Source organism: Neomonachus schauinslandi, chromosome 10 (genome assembly GCF_002201575.2).
Source record: "Neomonachus schauinslandi chromosome 10, ASM220157v2, whole genome shotgun sequence".
Classification (NCBI taxonomy): Eukaryota; Metazoa; Chordata; class Mammalia; order Carnivora; family Phocidae; genus Neomonachus; species Neomonachus schauinslandi.
Genome location: NC_058412.1, coordinates 116,953,339 through 116,971,958, shown reverse-complemented (window position 1 = coordinate 116,971,958; position 18,620 = coordinate 116,953,339). Strand labels below are relative to the sequence as shown.

General features: G+C 55.9%; 1 protein-coding gene across 1 annotated transcript in view; it reads right to left on the bottom strand.

Annotated features, from left to right (window-relative positions):
* Window positions 1-307: 307 nt before the first annotated feature.
* Window positions 308-18,620, bottom strand: part of VSTM2L (V-set and transmembrane domain containing 2 like) — a 34,637-nt gene continuing 16,324 nt past the window's right edge. The window contains exons 2-4 of the mRNA XM_021689248.1: window positions 11,111-11,280; window positions 9,570-9,620; window positions 308-869 (exon numbers count right to left, since the gene is read on the bottom strand). Coding sequence (XP_021544923.1) covers window positions 597-869; window positions 9,570-9,620; window positions 11,111-11,280 — 494 coding nt within the window. The 3' untranslated portion in view covers window positions 308-596. The remainder of the gene's footprint in view (window positions 870-9,569; window positions 9,621-11,110; window positions 11,281-18,620) is intronic.

The window sequence follows — 18,620 nt, the reverse complement described above, 5'->3', positions numbered from 1 at the left end:
GCCCCAGGAGGCAATGGGGTGTCTCCCTCTCCTCCCAGGACCCCTGTGAGTGACCCTGCTCACGGGCCACGGGCTCAGAGCAAAGCTGTCCTGGGGGCTCTGTGCTCCAGTTCTTCGCCAGGGCTCAGAAGATTCCAGTCCAAATTCAGGGAGGGGTCACAGTCCACACCCCCAGGTTCAAGTGGGGGATGATGGGGAAGGAGGGAGAGTAAGGCTGGGAGGCCCCGGCTCGGGACAGGATGGGGGACAAGCAAGCAAAGCAAAACACTGGACTCCACTGAAGCTGGTGACAGAGAGGCAGCCTGGCCCCGGCACGGTGCCCGCCCCAGCATTTGGGGTGGTCGTCCCCTTGGTGCCCGGGGCCACCTTCTCCGAGCCAGGTCACCGCAGGGGTCTGAAAAGGAAGGGTTGGGCAGGGCTTACATGCTGAGCAAGGGAGTGGCGGGCAGAGGGCCGACGTGGTGGCCACAGGCAGTCTTGGGGATGGGGAGGCGGCTGGACCCAGGCAGTCCCGTCCCCAGCGGTCCAGCGGCTCCTCATGCACTCTGTACAGCTGTAGGGGCGCGGGGCGGGTGGGTGGCCGGGTAGGCATCAGTCTAGAGGCTGCAAGCCTCCTCGTCCACTGAACGCTTCCGCAGCTCCTTGCCCGGCTTTGGGGGGGGCGGGGCGGGCGCGGCGGGCGGGGCTTCGGGCAGGTGCAGGACCGAGTTCTCTCCGGGCTGCACCCGAAGGTAGGCCTTGACCTTGTGGTGCCGGGCCTTGCCGTCACTGAAGTCGATGACACGGCACTCGTAGGTGCCTTCGTCCGTGGGCTTCACCCTTGACAGACGCAGTTTGTGGGAGATGTTGCTGCCCACCACCTTGACCACCTGGGGAGGGGGACAGAGAGACCGTGACCTGGCCATCAGGCAGCAGCTGGGAAGATGGAGAGCGCTGGTTCTGGGAGCCCACCCGGAGACCGGGGCCCCAGAGACCACTCCCACGAGGGCACTGGGAGGCTTGCGGGAAAGTGAGTCAAATAGCAAAAAAGCAGAACCCACTTCAGTGTCCATCAACAGCACAAATAAGTAGGCAGTAGTCAGTTGGATGGGATACTGCCCAGCAGTTAAAAAGCCTGAGCTAGAGCTGGGCTCCGAGACACGCGGGGAGGGAGAAGATCTCACTGCAGAGCCCTCGGGGCCAGGCCGTTTCTGTAAACAAACGCATAAAAACACTCGGTCCTGGCTTTGGAGACAGGTGTGTGCAAGTGTGAAAACAGACTGGAGGGAATGCAGGGGCCCCAGAGCAGTGGTTGTGTCCAGGCTGGAGCCCAGGGCGGGGCCAGGGACCCGGGAGACACGGCAAAGTCAAGCCTCAGCTTCGTGTGAAAGGTCCTATTTCCTCAAACACACAAACCAACAAAAAAGAAGGCTGACGGCAAATACATCAGGATACTAATAACTTCACACCTGTTGCAGGGAGCAAGAGTGTCTGTACTAGTTGTCTTTGTAATTTGGCTCTTTGCTTCTTTATTCGATTCGGTTTTTAAATTTTTATTTTAAAATTGAAATAAACCTTGTAGGCAGTAAAGTGCATACAGTTTCACGAAACTGTATTTGTGTGCACCTGTGTGACCACCGCCCAGAGCAAAGCAGGGGACACTTAGAACCCTCTGGAGCCCACCCTTGTGGCCCTTCCTCATCAACACCCCCACCTACCCTGACTTTTGTCACCCTAGATTAGTTTGGTCTGTTCTTGGACTCTTGTGTGTGTGGCCGCTTTCCCGCAAGGGAATATCAGTGAGGCTGCTCTGTGTTGTTTGCTCTAAGCTCTGTGGTTGTTCACTGCTGAGCAGTATTGCATCCAGAGAAACACCCCAAAATCTTCCTCTAGCCACCTGTTGATGGGCATGTGGGTAGTTTCCAGATCAGAGCTCTTATGAGTAAACCTGTGGTGACTATAATGCTACTAAATTTTTTTTTCCAATGAGAAGAGAAAAAGCAGTTGGCCAGTTTTATAAGGTATTTCACTGGGGAAGCCCGGGGAAGGGCACAGGGGACCCTAGGATCTATCGTTGTAACTTCCTGTGAGTCCACATTTCAACGTAGGAAATTAGAAAGTGGGAAGGGGGGACGCGGGCCTGGAGAGGAGAGGTGGGGAGGGGCTTCCATCCTTCCCTGGCCCCTTCTTACTTGCAGCTCAAAGGAGCCCTGCCCTGCCTCCTGCAGCTCTCACCCTGCCCAGACAGAACGGGGAGATCAGTCCCCAGCCCCGTGTCACTGACCTCACCACCAGTCACCACTTGGCATTACTGCAGGCTGGCCAGGCCCAGGCTGGAGCCGAGTGGGTGTCAGCCCCGCAGCCCCAGCCCTGAGCCCTCCTGGCCCCTTTCCCCGCCCCGGAGTGGGGGGCAGGGCATAGAAAACCAGCTGTCGCATTCTTGCCACAAGCCCTGGCACTCGGAGGGGTGGCCCCTGCTGGTCACCCTTGCCGTGAGGAGGCCGGGATGCGAAAAAGGACCATGGGGGTGCGTTCACTGCAGACATGCCTGAGCCTATGCTGGGCACGTGCACACATGACTTACAATATCTCACTGACCTGCTCGGGCCTCCGGGTCCCCTTCATCTCCACCAAGTGCCAAGCACTTTCTGACCTCACGGCCTTTGCACATGCTGGTCTCTCTGCTCCAGTGCTGTTCCCCGCCTCTCTTCGACTCCCATTCATTTTCAACATCACCTCCTCCAAGAAGCCCTCCATCACAACCCCCTGTTTATCTTCTTCATAGCAGTCATTACAGTTTGAGAACCATTTATTTGTCTGTTGACTTGATTTTTGTTTCTCTCCCTGGCCAAACTGTAAACACCATGAGGGCAAGGATGATACCCATTTTGTTCATCTCAGTGACCATCCAGGGCCTTGTGCCCTGTAAACGACAATGACAACATTCGTTGAATGAGTGGACTCGCTCTAGGTCCTTCTTTTTTCAAGTGAAGTGGAGATATCGTGCTTTCTAATTTGAGGGCACATACACACGTCTATACCCACTTTACAGATGGGGAAATGAAGTCTCAGAAAGAGAAGGGGCTTCCCGTGGGCAGTGAGTCAGCAAAGGGCAGAGCTAGAAACTAAACCCAGGCCTGACTGCATGCACGCTACCCCTCCAAATGGCGCGACCGGTCCATCCATGGTCACCCAGTGCTGACAGGGCGAGAGGGGGGCGCGTCCCAGGCTCCAGAAGGGAAGAGGAGAAGTGGGTGGGCAACAGCAAGGAGCCTGGCCCGTCTGAGCCTTCCAGCTGGCCATCACCCCCACAAAGAAGGAAAACGTGGACTTCTGGTAGAGCAGGAGGCACGAGGGGGGACACAGGGAGAGCTCCCGGTAGGAAGCAGCGGGAAGCTCTCCCAGCCGCCCCTCTTGGTGTGGGGCTGAGAGCCAGCCTTCCCTGCCCAGCTCTGGGCTGGGCCCAGCTGGAGGCCACAGGTCCCGCTGACTCCATCACCTCTGACCAAGGGCACAGGGAGGCCCTGTGGCCCTGCCATGCTCTCGGGCGACTTAGGAGATGCTGTTGCAAATGCACAGCGGGGAGCGAATTACCTCAACATCTGTTTCCCTCACGGATATTAATTATCCTTCATTTGTCAACCCTACAAGGCGCTAATGGAGTAATAATGCGAAGCGCTGGGAGCAGCCGCTCCTAGGGAGGGAGCACCAGACACAGCCCACCCCTCCCACCCCCAGACCCCAGGCGAGGCCTGGACCGGCCCTCCGCAAGCAGTCTGCGCCCCCCACCCCCACCCCCCTGACCCTGTCGCCCCCCTCTGTCAGCAGACACGGTGGCCTTCAGAAGAAGAGCCCTTCCCCTCGGAGAGGAGAGGAGGGAGTCAGGGAGGGTGCTGGGAGGCTGGGTCTGACCTGGACCAGTCACCAGCGCCCAGGCTCTTGGGACGGACTCCTCATGCATCTGGCGGACATTCAGCAGGCGCCCGCTCTGAGCTGGGTGCTGGGGTCACAGCTGTGAACCGGCCAGACCCCAGCAATGCTGCGTGGACTCACGGGCAACCAGACCCCACACCGAACCCAGCACCTTGGGGAGACTCATGCATGAGACACCGCTCTCTCCGGCCCTGGTGTCTACCCCTTGAAGCGTCATCCAGAGAAGGCAAATAAACCCCCAACAGCAGTAAGAACGGCCAGTGTCTATAGAGCACTCGATCACTGCGAGGTGATGTGCTAAAAGCCTCATACATCTTGTTTAAGCCCTGCAATAACCCCGAGATATAGGCCCTGCCAGGATACCCTTTGTAAGGGTCAGGAAACTGAGGCTCGGAGAGGTAAAGTGATGGGCTCACGGCCGCCCAGCTGGGGACAGACACATCTGGCGAGCCTCCCATGACCAGTAAACCACAGGGCTACCTTTTCACCCCCTCCTACCTCCTTCCCTAGGTCCCCAGCCTTCCTTGTCTGCGGGGAGCCCAGCCCATCCTCAGAGGCATACCTATGGGAGGGGCCCAACATCCTAGCCCAGCTTCTGGGGCTGGAGGCAGCAGCCTCTTGGACTTCCTCATTCACAAACGGCAGAAAACGCTATGGCCCAGCCGTCCAGCGAGCCCGGAGAGGCCAGAAGGAGAGGAGACCCCGCGCCGCAGCCTGGCTGTAAATCATAATCACCTCGGCACAGGCATCGACAGGCCTTAGCAGTGCAATTAAGCACCTAATTATGCTGAAAGAAACACGGTGAGTCTGTGCCATGACCAAGCTCAGCCTCCTCCCTGCTCACCCATGGCCCGGGCCTTTCTGGACATGGCAGGGGCACCCCAGGGCCCTCAAGGCTGGGGTCTGTCTCCAGAGCCAGGCCGGGAAGAATGAGTGATGCTGATGTGCGTCCGCAGTGCCAGACCTCTCTCCTACATGCTGACTCGTGGCTGAGCCCGCGAGGGACAGGGTGGCTCCGGGAAGGCGCTGGGATGGGGAGCAGGGGTCAGGTGGTCCCTGCCCCAGGCCAGGGCCTGCTCTGAGCTCTGCCACTCCTAGGCCTCCATCACCAGCACCCAGACACTTTCACCATCAACCCCCCGTGGAGTCCTTCTGAATCTGGACCCCAGCCAGACCCCCTCCAAGTCATCACCGCCCTTGCTCCTCGCGCACTCCAGCACAATCAATTCCAGAATTCCACAGATCTTCCTTCTGAACATCACTGGACCCCTTCCCTTTCCTCCAGAGTCCAGCCACCTTGCACTGACTAGGGCCCCAGCTTCTCCCATCTGGTCATCGTCCCAGCCTCCTCCCAGTCTCCCCAAAGCCACTGTGGCCCCTTCCGATCTGTTCTCCATGACAGCCAGACAGATGTCTACACAATGCCCCCAACTCAGGGCCCTTCCTTTGATGGCTCCTAGCAGGGGCTGACCGAGCCCTTCGGGGCCTCTTCCCCATACCTGCCCCTTGGCCACACCAGCCTCCTGCAGTTCCTCCAACACACACACCCAGCCAAGATTCCCCGCTCCTAGTCAACGCTTCTATACTTCAGTGCTTACTTTATTTTTTTTTTTAAAGATTTTATTTATTTATTTGAGACAGAGAGAATGAGAGACAGAGAGCACGAGAGGGGGGAGGGTCAGAGGGAGAAGCAGGGAGCCCGATGCGGGACTCGATCCCGGGACTCCAGGATCATGACCTGAGCCCCGAGTGCTTACTTTAAATAGCACCTCCTCCAAGAAGCCCTCCAGACCCAGGTCCTCTGTTACTGGCTCAGACCCCCCAGGCAGCTCTCCTTATTTTGATGGTCATAGTTGTCATTTTACTTTTTATCATGGGTGATGATGGGGTGATGATCATGGTCAACATCCATCTCCCACACTGGCCTGGGAGCACTGGGGTCGAGGTCCCTGACCACGCTAGGATGTTTTAGGCATTCCTGAGATAGATGGAGTGATTTTTGGCTCCATGTGACTCTCACCTCCCTGGAGGAGCTCAGAATTTCATGCCTTGTGTATATTGTGGACCAGAATTTTAAGAGAGAAACATCCAGAGCAGAAAATAAAAACCATAGTGAACCATGAGCCACCACTTGGCCTGTTACTTCTTTGTGAAGGATGCAGACCTCATGCACTGCTCCAGCCATCCTAGCCTTCCATCAAAAACACCGAGTGTCCACACATGCACCACACACATGGGGCAGTTGGGCAGGGTTGGCAGGGGCTTGGCTGATGTAACAAATGGGATCATCTTATAACCATTCATGGGGATTTCACAGAGATCCCAGAGCGGGGCTGCTGATGCTTCCTGAGGACTCTTCAGGGCTGTACGTAGCTTTGGGGGGCTTGGCTGGGAGGCATACAGGCTTTAGGATGAGCGGGCCAGAGCCCTGGGCCACATGCATCTGGGGACTTGGGTGGCCCAGGACTCTTTCCCACTAAAGCAGTTAACATGATGAACGCAGGTAAAGAAGGTCTGGGGATGGGGGTGGGGATGGATTTCAGCTTGCTTTAAAATTAAGAAGGTGAGAGTCAACGCTGCTTGCAAAACTGGTTAAGGGGAAATTCACCTAAACTCGAAAACGAAGAACTTCAGTTAGATCCAAAGAAAAACGTCGAGAACTTGAAAACAGCTAATAGGAAAAAGAATCTGCCCGAGCCACAGAAATGAGGCCCCGAAGGTGAAATCCTCAGCACATGCAAGCTACCAAGGGAGATGTTTTTAGGCCAGGATCCTTCCCTAGGTCCCAAGTGAAATGAGATAATTCATGTAAAGTTTGCTCATCATGGTTCCTGGCATATGGCAGGCACTCAATAAATGTTAGCTGCATTATTACTGTTATTATTATTATTATTATTATTATTATTTTATCACAGATACCTGTCCTACTACATAACCGATCTCCCTACAAGATGCTGAGCTCTTTCGTTCCCTCATCTGTTCCCTGCAGAGAAGCTGGGCCCCGTTTCATGCTCCTGCTGGGAATAGGAGTCTTGTGACTCACAAATTCATGAAAAGTTTTCACTCTAGTAACCCCTGTCATTCACATGGCCGATCTCTAGGACTTCCCAGCTTACAAGGTGTTTTGGCTCAGGGATTCGAGGTTCCGGGCCCCACTGTGTCCTCAGCACTGCCTACTCGGATCCTTCCCAGGGTTACCATGGCAGCCCCAACAGGTCACAAGGAGCCCTCCTGCCCCAGGCTCCAGGAAGCCCCTAGACCCTGGGGTCCCATAGCACCCACACCATCCCGCCAGCACACGACACATGCTCAGCTCCCACAGAGTTTTTCAAAGTAGGTCCTGACAGTTAAAAATCAAGAGCTGCCCATCAGGACTTTTAGAAGATACGGAGCTACGGGGCCGAATTCCTGCCTGGCTCAGTTGGCTCCTACAGATACAGAGCCTGGGTTCTAGGCTCCGTGGCCCCCCGCGAGCCACCCTGTGCCTTCATCCACCGGCACACATACACAGACAGGCACGGATGCACAGCATGTCGGCATGTCCGTGTACCAAAATCTGTGTCTGGGTTTATACCACTGTTGGCCTGGGTGTGTGATAGTCATTCAATTATTTATAGGTGCCAGGTGCTGTGCTAGGCTCTGGAAATGTAACAGCTCATCGGGCAGGCACAGTGCCAGCCCCACTGAGTCGGGGGGGTTGGGGGGACGGATATGAAACAAATACACACACGGATGATTGCACGTGGAAATGCAGCCAGCATAGAAATGGGTGCCGGCTGAGCCACGGGGTCAAGGGAGGCGTCCTAAGCTGAGCTCTGAAGGAAGAGAGAGAAACAGTTTTCTGGGCAGAGGAACTGGCCCATGCAAAGGCCAGGAGGTGGGCAGGAATGGGAAGGTGGAAAAGCAGCCAGAGTTGGGAGGAGAGAGGGAGCCAGGCCAAGCAAGATGAGACAGCCCAGAGGGTGACCAGAATGAGTTGAGCAGAGCCTTGAAGGCCATGGAGAAAAGTTTGAGCCTTCTAGCCTGCGGGAAACCGGGCTGTGCATCTGTTTCCAGGTGTCGGCTAACTCCGCGTCTGTGTATTTAAGAACTGAAGTGTGTGTGACGCTGTCTGGACAAGGAGGTAGTCGCTGCCTGTGTGAGAGTTTCCTCACCAGACCCCCGGAGCCCCGGCTGGTGCAGGAATTTCAGGGGCTGGGGGTGGGGAGTGATTGCACAATCATACTGAGCACATTTATTTTAACTAATTAGCATCTTCGCATTCCCCTCACGTGGGGCCTAGCAGCCTCGAATTCTAATCCTCTAAGTCAATTAGATTATTCTTCCCTTTGCCTGAGACACTCCTTAAACCCCAAACAAAATCATAGGAGAGTTGCAGGTATATAAATATATTCACAGATCTCTACCTACCCAGGTTTAAGTGGTGGGTGTTTGGACAAGGAATGGGGCATTGCACATGGATGTGCCCTTGGCAGAGGGTAAAGGTGAGGGGCAGGGGTGTAGGGGAGCTGCAGCTGCCCTAATCTGGAAGCGGCTTGAATTTCCAGACCCTGGCTGGGAAGGGCCTTGGGCAGACTGCACAAATGTTGCTTTAAAGGCCCTCGTTCTCTAATCTGCCCACCTCCTGTTAGGGTGGTTGCGGGAGCCTCCTCCCTGGCCTCTCTGCCTCCTCTCCCCCACCTTCACTGCCCAGCATGGCACCCCCCATGCCTGCTGGTGCCCGCTCTTTGCACTGTGACTTCTGCTCTGGGGCCAGGCTCTTCTGAGCATCTGTGTCTCGTTGGCCTTGGGGTCTGGAGCTCCATCACAAACCCTTGAAAAGTTGTGGAAGAATCAGCAGAAAAGAGTGAATCTGGAGGTCACTCTCCCCACATACACACTCATACCCCTGTGGGCACCTGCATTTCTGATGTTGCTAGTGGACTTACTAGCTTCCTGCCAGGCTGACCCGATGCCCCCCGCACCGATCCAGCCCTCCTCCGCAAAAAACTGGCACTCCCTGAGTCCCCTGGGTCCTCACAGAGGCCCCAGAAGAGTCTGGAGACAAGGAGCTCAAGCCCTGAAGACAGGGAGCTCAGCCACGTCATGGCCTCCAGCAGATCTTTGACCCCTCTAAGCCTCAGTTGCCCTACCTATAAAATGGGTGAATGCTTGGCCGTTCCCTACAGACTTGTAGCAATGATAAAACGAGTCCTTGCAGAAGAAGACCGGACCAGTCCTGAAATCCTTCAGCTGTAGTTTCCCCGCCTCACCTCAGCCCCGGGAGCCACATGACCCAAGTGACCCTGACATGCCACCACCATCAGTCATGATGGGCCGAAAAAAGCCAGCTTAGTCCCATTAGACCCTATTGGTTCCCCAAATTAAAAATGCTGCTGAGACAGCCACAAAGCACCCGGGCCACACGCAGCCTTGGCCCTGACAGGAGAGAATGCGTCTTCTCTCCCCTGTCATTTTTTATGCCTGTCATTCAATGAACTTGAAAAATCTGCATCTTTTAAAAACAGAATGAGGCCGATTTTTTTCCCCATTTCTTGTTTCTTCTCCTCCATCTTCATGCCCAAGCTCCCAGCTGAACTGGACCCTTTTTTTTTTTTTTTAAATTACAGCTGTGTCCTCCATTAGAGCCCTTGCAAGAAGTCATTACCAAAACTCACACTTATTTTGGTGGCGTCCTTCCCTGTGTCTTCCTGCTGAGATGCTTTTAGCTGTCGGGAGGGAGCGGGAGAGGCAGAGAGAGCAGAGACAAGGCGTTAGCATCATGGGGTGGGAGTATGGACAATAACTAAGATAGTAGCTGCGACAAGTGATGCTCCGGGGTCCGGAGTTGGGCATCCCTCGGCTCCGTGTCCCCTCGGGGTGGGGGTGGGGGTGGTGAGTCAGAGCCAAGGACAATGAAGGGGGTCCCTGTAAAGCGGCACGTGCTGTGCACTTAGATATGTGGGTATTTGGGGATATACGGGGGTGGCGGAGTCTGCCTGCTGTGCCTGTTGGAATGTCTGTCTCCACACTTGGGTCTCCGTCTGCGAACGTGTTTGCGTTTTCAGGTGTATCACACCCGTGATCGTGTGTGGCAAATCCTGTCAGAGTCCTGCCCACGTACTATTCCCTGCAGGCTGACCCCTGATGCTGCCAACTGCAAGAAATCTGCAGGTCTCTGCCTCGGGGCTTCCTCTGACCCCCCAGAGTCCTCTGAGCCCTGTGAGGCAGGCTGCAAGTATTGGAGAGTCGACATCCCCAGGAGCAAGACAGAATTTAATATGCATTTGTGAGGGGCGCCTGGGTGGTTCAGTGGGTTAAGCCTCTGCCTTCGGCTCATGTCATGATCTCTGGGTCCTGGGACTGAGCCCCATATCGGGCTCCCTGCTCAGCGGGGAGCCGGCCTCTCCCTCTGCCTGCCACTCCCCCTGCTTGTGTGCACTCTCTCTAATAAATACATACATAAATAAAATCTTTACTATGTATCTGTGAACGTGTTAGAGGCTATTTCATGAACACGCAAGAACGTGCGAGCACGCCCGTGTGTGCACATGCAGGTGTGTGAATGTACGTGTTCATACGTGAATGGGCGGGCAGATAGGCATGTGTTCGTCTATTATTTGCATTTACCCCAGTGTAAGAACAGAAGTGACCTCGTTTGGGTTCCCCATGAAGCCGACCTTGAGACAAAGGTTCAAGTGCAATTAGCCTCCCTGGGAGGGGATCCCAGGGGACATCAGGAGGGGAGTGGGCGGGAGGAAGTCAGTAGTGTGCCTGTTATCCAGCTGGCGACCACTGCGGGCGGTGGGGCCCCGAGGGAGAGAATGGGGAGCTGTCCCGTCACCCCAGCTGTGGGCGAGGCCGCTGGGGGACGTGTCCTCCAGTTCTGTCCGTCACGGCTGGGCTGCCTTGCCAGCCAGCGGGCTATCACCCAGAGAAATCTCTGAGGTGGAGTTGGCAGTTGGCCTTGGGGCTAGTAGCAGGTGTGTGCAGGGCACCAACGGTAGCTGCTCCAGTGAGTGCGTGTGTAGTGACTGGGTTGCCCGCCTTGCCCGGAACCCCTGGCCTCAGTTTCCCCACCTGTACAGTGACGGGAGGGACTTGGCCATCCCAAGGGTTCAGCCTAGCTCTGCCTCCTCCTCGGAGGGTGGAGAAACGTCCGTACCCCCAGGGGCCAGGGTGGTCCCAGCCCAGCTCGGGGGTCTCCCCAGGGAGGTACCTGGTTCGAGGCCCACGCCTGCTTTTCGGTCCAGTCCCTGTGGCTCCGCACGTACCACCACTGGATCTCCAGCGAGTAGGAGGGGGAGCCGCTACCACGAAAGGAGCAGGCCATCTCCACGTCCTCGCCCGTCCGTGCCGTCATGTCGTGGGGCGTCTCTGTGAACAGGGCTGTGTGGAGAAAGCGGGGAGGAGTGGCCGGGGCTCAGGAAACTGCAGGGCCCATGGGCGCAGGGCTGGCGGGTCCAGGAGAGGTGGAGAGAGTGGGAGCAGCTGAGGGGGGCAGGGGGGATGGCCTGGCTTCAGGTGGGGCCTCCAGAGGAGCTCAGTGAGGCCAGGCAAGGGGTGTGCGACAGCAGAGGGCAAGACATGGGGACGACGGGGCAGGTCCAGGGCCCTGAGGGCCCCACACGAGCTGGGTCTCTCTCCCGGAGTCCGTGGGCGCCACGGGAGACCCACCCAGGGCAGTGAGGGATCAGACGAGGGCTGGGTTGGAAGGCGTGAGCACGGAGGCCCTGGAGGCCAGGGAGGAAGCTGCCGTTTTCATCAAGTCTTCCAGATTTTTCTAGTCACCCCCACCGGTCTCCCTCCCAGGTTATTCCCAAGCCCAGAACACAGCACCCAGTGCCGCAGTCCTTGTAAAACCAAGTCGGGCCAGGCCAACCCCCTGCTCAGAACCTGCCCTGGCTCCCCACACTGCACTTGGGATAAAGCCCACCAGGTTGGGGTTCGGGGCCCGCCCACTGCCCCCTGGTCTCCTCTCTGTCCTGTACGCATGCCTCGCTTTCCCCTCACTTTTGCCCTGTGCCCAGTGGCTGGAACGTTCTATCCTTGGTCTCTCTTCACCCAGCTGGCCCCTCCCACCGCCCCCCCCCCCCCCCCGCCGCGGCAGACGTGCCACCCCACAGCCCCAGGGGTCCCTCCTGTATGTCCGCGTGCCTGCGCAGCGTGGGGCAGGAGGAACGGGGAGGCCTGGGCTGGGAGGTAGGCGTCCGGCTCTGGGGCCACTTGCCTCCTGCCCCTCCCCAGGATTCTGAGGGCTTTGGGAGCATCAGGATTGACAAACACCTCCATCTGGAAGCTTCTGCTTTTTCTGCTCTACACCACAGGTTTCCATGTGGAGCTTGACTCCAGGAACTGGTTTCTGGGCTAAGAGAAAGCTAGCAAGGTCCCTAATCCCTGAGGTTAAAGGTTCGTGAGACGCTTCCTGGAGGCTTCCCACATTCGGTGAGGTTGGGAAGGACCGGCCGCTGTCCCATAAACAAAGCCTGTTTAATAAGAATGGCTGTTTGAGTTACTGAACATGTGCCCCCTGAGGTGTGACGGGCCTTCACGTGCAGTCGATCTGAAAGTCGGGACTGTCCTTATTCCCACGCCTGCCTTTGCCTGCCGGGTGCCCAGGCCCCTTGACCCCCCTCACCCTCTCTTATAGCCCACATTCAGTCTGCAGGGAGCCCCGTGGATGCTGCCTCCTGAGCGTCTCCAGAACCCCGCCGCCGCCCCCACTGCCCCCGCGCTGGGCCAGCCTCCGGCCCGTAATGACACAGCAGCCTCCTCACTGGCCTCCCTGTGGCCACCTGTCCTCCCCGACAATATATTTGCAACTGGTTGGCCAGAGTTATCTTGGCAGAATACAAACCAATCCCGACTCCTTCTTTCCTCAAAACTGTCCTGCCGTGTCTTCTTACTGAGGGCAAAAGCCAAGCCTTTACCATGAAAGGGAAGGCCTTCCATGTTTGGGCCTGTCCCCTCCGGCACTAGCTTCTGCTTTCCCCCTGCTTATTCCGTTCCCGCCACAATGGCCTCCTTGCTGTCCTCTGAACATTCCAGTTGAGATCCTACCTCAGGACCTTTGCACTTGCTTGGTATTCCCTCTGCCTGGAACACTCTCCTCCCGCCCCCAGATTCCCACATAGCTCCCAACCTCCTCTGCTTCAGGACTCCGCTCAGATATCACCTCCTCAAGGAGGCGTACCCTAACCACCTCATTTAAATTGCATCTCTCACCCAAAACCAGTGCTTCAAATCACTCTTCCCTTCCAATACATTATTGGTGCCGTCTGACAGGCCTTCTGCAATGAGGAAAAATTTTCTATATCTGAGCTAATCCAGAAACTACCAGCCACGTATGTCTACCGAGCACTTGAAATGTGCCTAGTGTGAATGAGGAACTGAATTTTAAATTTTTCATTTTAACTCATTTAAATTTAAACAAATAGCCACTTGTGCGTAATGGTTACTGTACTGGACAGCACTGCGAATACACTTGTTTTATGTTTATTGTCTGCTCTCCCAAAGGGGGTACTGTGCCTGTTTTATCCATTGATATATCCCCAGCTCCTAGAACAGTACCTGGCAGCTAGGAGGTGCTCAAAAAATACTCGTTGAGTGAACGAATGAACAGATAAGACTGGGCAGTGGTGGAGCATCATCCAGAGCCAAGAGGTTCCCACCCTGAGTGTCCTGGGCCAGGCTGCGCCCCCCTCACCTTCCCTGATGCCAACCTGCCGGCTCAAGCAGGCCTGCGGGGGCCATAGAGGCCCTGAGCCACCAGGAGGGTTCAGAGGGGATCACAATGAGCGCTTGGCGCCTTGTCCTGGGACGGCTGGATTTGGCCTTGATCCAGACCCAGTGGCCTTTGCAAAGAGGGCAGGAGGAGAGTTGGATCCAAAGCAGCCAGCAGTGGGACCTAGCTGGCTATGGGTCAGCGAAAGGGACACAGTTGTGACCTTCTCCAGGTGCCATTGCTGAGCCACAGAAATCAGAAAGTGCTCGCCATTTTCCCTCCTGCACCAGGGGAAAGGAGGTCCACAGGCTGCTTGGGTCACAGACTAGGAAGGGTGGAGCCAGCCCTCGAAGCCAGGCCTGTCTGACTCCGCCCCTGCTTCTCCCCCACCTAGAGATGTGTGTATGTGTGGAGGAAGCATGTCTGCCAACAGGTAGTGGGGGTCTCATGGGTGGCACGAAGGGCAGAGATGGGCTGTCCTTGGGTGGGGACTCCATCGGGGGACCTGGAGAGAGGCCAAGCCTCCATCTACCCTAGCTCAGCCTCCCCTGCCCATGGGCACCCCCAAACTGAAAACCCAATCCTGGCCCGTCGGTTCTTTTTACTGATGCAAGCAAGGCTCAGAGGGGGCGGTGTGTGGCCTGGGGTTACACAGCAGCTAGGGGACAGCAAGGTCAAGCCCCAGGTCCTGAGTCCTTGACCAGGCCCTCTAACTCCCAAACACACTTGAGGGACGACCCGTCCCCCCCATCCCAGTAACGGTCCTCTAGAGGACGCTGTCCAACAGAACCAGAACGCAAGCCAGGGTTGGGAGGCACACATGGAAATTGCCATTTTCTAGTAGCCACATTTAAAAAGTTAAAAAAAAATTTTTTTTAAACAGATGAAATTAATTTTAATCATGTATTTTACTTAATCCAAGATATCAAAAAAATTATTTCAACATGTAATAAAAATGATTAATGAGGTATCTTATATTTGCTTTTGTGCTAGGTCTTAGAAATCCAGAATGAGTTTGACACGATTACAGTACATCTCGATTTTGACAAGCCACATTCCTGGTGCTCAGCTGTCACTGGTTGGGGGGCATCCTAGCAGGTGACTCTCCCCTCCCCATCACATGTCCTCGTTGCTCAAAGGAGGCAGCCAAGGCCCAGTGTAGGGCAGTGACCCTTCCAAGGTCACATGGCAGAACCTGGATTTGAACCCAGGCCTGTCTGACTCCCAAGGCTATGTTCTTCCCAGAATATTTCAACTCTTTCTGGCTGTAGAGATCTTTCTTACAAAGTAACAGTCTAAGATGGTCAACCTTGCAGGGTCCTGTGGGGCAGGCTGGGGAGGGCAAAGGCTTGGGAGGCACAGAGAAGGCATTTCACCCAGCCTGAGGCAATCAGGGCAGACTTCTCAAAGGAGGTGTTGTGCTCCCTGCCCATGCCCCCCTGCCCCAGGTGGGGAGATGGTTTGGAGCCAAGAGTGGGGAAGGGCTTCGGGGAGGAAGAGGGATAGAAATCTGGCTGCAAGAACTCATGGAACCAGGTGAGTCATCTGTGGGGGCAGCCACCAGCTCCCCCACCCCCACAGTGGACTCTGGTCCCAGGGTCTCTCTGATCTCCTCAGACCCTGCCAGGATCTGCCAGGATCTCCCGTTGTCTCCAACCTCAGTGGTGATGGGGGCGATGTGTCTTCAAGACACGTGGCAAAATGAGGTTCTGGGCATTTGAGAGCATAACCTGAGTCTCCCTGTCCCCGGCCCTGTCCCAAGGAGCCCCTGATGGAGAGGCAGCGTATGCAGGTGAGTACCCAGGGCATGGGGCTGGAACCAGCGATGGAGGACTGAGCCTGTTTCTGCCAACAGATCTGCTGTGTGGCCTGGGGAGCATCTCTCCCCGCCTGTGAGCCTCGGTTTGCTCCTCTGTACAATGGAAGTCAGTGCTGATGGTCTGAGAACCCCATCAGCTCAGACAGTCTGAGGGAGAAAGTGATGTAGGTCCTAAAAGCGGTGTCCTGGGCACTGGAAAGGGGAGGGGTCACCGCTACTTGGGGGAGGAGGAGCATGTCAGCTGGGCCCTGAGATGGGTGCATCCTGACAGGCAGAGGCAAGGAGAAAAGGAATGGTGTAGGGGCGCCTGGGTGGCTCAGATGGTTGAGTGTCTGCCTTCGGCTCAGGTCATGATCCTGGGGTCCTGGGATCGAGCCCCACATCGGGCTCCTGGCTCAGCCGGGAGTCTGCTTCTCCCTCTCCCTCTGCCTCTCCCACTGCTCATGCTCTCTCTCTCTCTGTATCTCTGTGTCTCAAATGAATAAATAAAATCTTAAAAAAAAAAAAAAGGAATGGTGTGAGCCAAGACAAGGAGGAGGGAAATCCAGAGAGCTTTGTCATTGTTTTTTAAAAAGAATCCATACCATTGATGAAGCATCTACTACACTCCTAACACTATGCAGGCACTGTCTCTAATCCGCTTACCCCCATTTGACAGATAAGGAAAATGAGGCTCAAAAAGGAGACAGGACTTGCCCAAGTTCACACAGAGCTGGGTTTTGAACCTGGGTCTCACCAGCAGTTGTGACCAAGACCCAGGGCTCCATCAGCCCCCATCAGGATTTGGTCTGAATTATCAGGAAAAGTTCAGCCACCAGGCTCCACACCTCTGCATCCCACTTGCACACTTCCAGAGATGGGAGCTCAGTTCCTCACACCTCCACCACAAGCAGGCAGCTCTAGTCAGCAGAGGTTCTTGCTCCCTGTCCCAGCTCTGTGAGAAAGGGTACCACATCAACACCAGAAACTGGAAGGAGGTCCGCACTAAGTTTGAGGACGATGATGGCACAGTAGTAACGTCTAAGAAATGCAGAGCACTCGTGTCAGGCACCGTGCCAAGCTCTTCCTGGACATTTGCTCCCACCATGATGCTATGGGGGAAGGGGGGTCATTGATCCCCATTGTTCAGGTGGGGAAGCCGAGGCCCAGAGCGGTGAAGGACTTGCCCAAGGCCACAGAGAAAACAGTTACATTTGAACCCAGTTCCAGAGCACTTGAGAGTGGAGCCCATAACTTCTAGACCTTGCTCCTGCAGCCCCTCTCCCTATCCCCTCCCCCATGTCCTTCTCTCCAGCCTCCCAGAGCCCCCCATCTCCAGTTAGCATCCCTGCTGAGTTTGGCACATAAAATCCATCTCTTCTCCTTGACTTCCTCCTGTCCTAAGCCCTCCCTCCCTCCCTCCCAGCTCAGGTAACTCCTCACAGCCGGTCTCCGGGGAGGCTCGTATAATTATAGATTTTTGAGAAGGATGCAATTGCGTTCTCCTGCCCCAGGGCCTGAGCAGGGCTGGGCCTGCTGGGAAGACAATTAAAACCGGTGTCCACAAATTAGGATTCTGCAGGAGAAGGAGAAAGGGGCTTGATTGAATGCAACCTCTTCTTCCTTTCTGCCTTTAATTGGGGGAGCAATGTAGTCATTAACCCCAAGCCCGGGTATTGGGCCTCGGTCGGCAGGAAACAGCTCTGGGATCCTGGCCCGAGTCAGTGGGTTCGGCTTCTAGTTAAGGCGGAGGAAGACCTGGAAGATCTTGTCTGCCTTTCACGACAGGGGCCTGACCTCCTTCCTAACCTTCCAGGCCCTGATTCTATACCACATCTAGGGCTTTGCCCTCAGGCCTGGGTTCGAATCCTGTCTCTTCTACTCCCCAGCTGTGTGACCTGGACAAGCCCCTTTGCCTCTCCGAACCTCAGTTCTTTATATGAAAAAAGGAGAGAAAGAGAGGGCAGAGGGGAGGATGACACAAGGCAACACATGCCTCGTGCCTGGCACACAGTAGGTGCTCAGCAAGTATCACTCCCTTCACTCACATTCTAGCTCAAAATTCTGTCATCTCCAGAAAGATTTTCAAGATGCTTCCTTGTAGCTGCATCAGATTATGCAGTGGGTACGGCGTCTCTACTTCATTCACGCCTGGGCCGTGTGTAACCTCTTATCTACCCTGTACCTCCTCGCTCCTTCCTCATTGGCTCCCGACAGCCCCCTGTCCCCCCAGCAGCCGGTGACACACAGGCAAGCCTCAGGGGACTTGTCCACCAGAGGCAGCCTCAGCCCAGCCCCCAGCTCCCTCCACCTCTGAGGCCAGACCCCCCCAGCCCAGACCCTCTGATCCAGCCCCAAATCTCCTCTCTCCCTCCCCACAGCCTTCCTTGCCCTTCTAATCTTCAAATCTCTGGTTTGAGGCTGCCTCCTCCAGGAAGCCTGCAGGGACTGGACCCCAGGCCACCCATCCGTCTATGCCAGAGTGAGAGCAGGCTTCCCTTGAGGACCAACAGAAGGATCAGTTCCTTGTCAGGGGAACCAAGGCAGAACTGGAGCTAGAGGGAGGCAAGAGGGAGGGCAGAGCAGGGAGAACCAATGTGGCCCCGCCGGCCCCTTGGTCCCCACTCAGTCCATCTCTTGCCAGGTCCTACTGTGTCGTGGCCTGCTCCCTTGATGAGTGGATACACAAAATGTGGTCTCTCCACACAAGGGAATATTATTCAGCCTTAAAAGGAGGGACATTCCGACCCAGGCTCCAACATGGATGAACCTGGAGGACGTGATGCTGAGTGAAATAAGCCGGGAGCTAAAGGACAAGTACCGTGTGATTCCATGAGGCCCCTGGAGCAAGCAAACGCAGAGACAGAAGGCGGAAGGGCGGCTGCCTGGGGCGGGGGGAGAGGAGGACGGGGGAGTGTTGAACGGATGGGAGCAGAGCCTCAGCTGGGGAAGATGCCAAAGTTCCGGAGCCGGATGGTGGGGATGGGCGCACAGCAATCTGAACGTATCTGACACCACGGAACTGTGCACCTAAAAATGGTTAAAATGGGAAATTTGATGTTGTATATGTTTTATCACAATTTTTAAAAAGCCTCCTGTGGCTTCCCCGGCCCGCAGCGGTGGCTTCCACACCGCAAGACTCTCCCTGGCCTTGTGCTGGGGGTGCTTCCCAGCCCCCACGTGCACGGGGTGGGGGTGGGGTGTGGG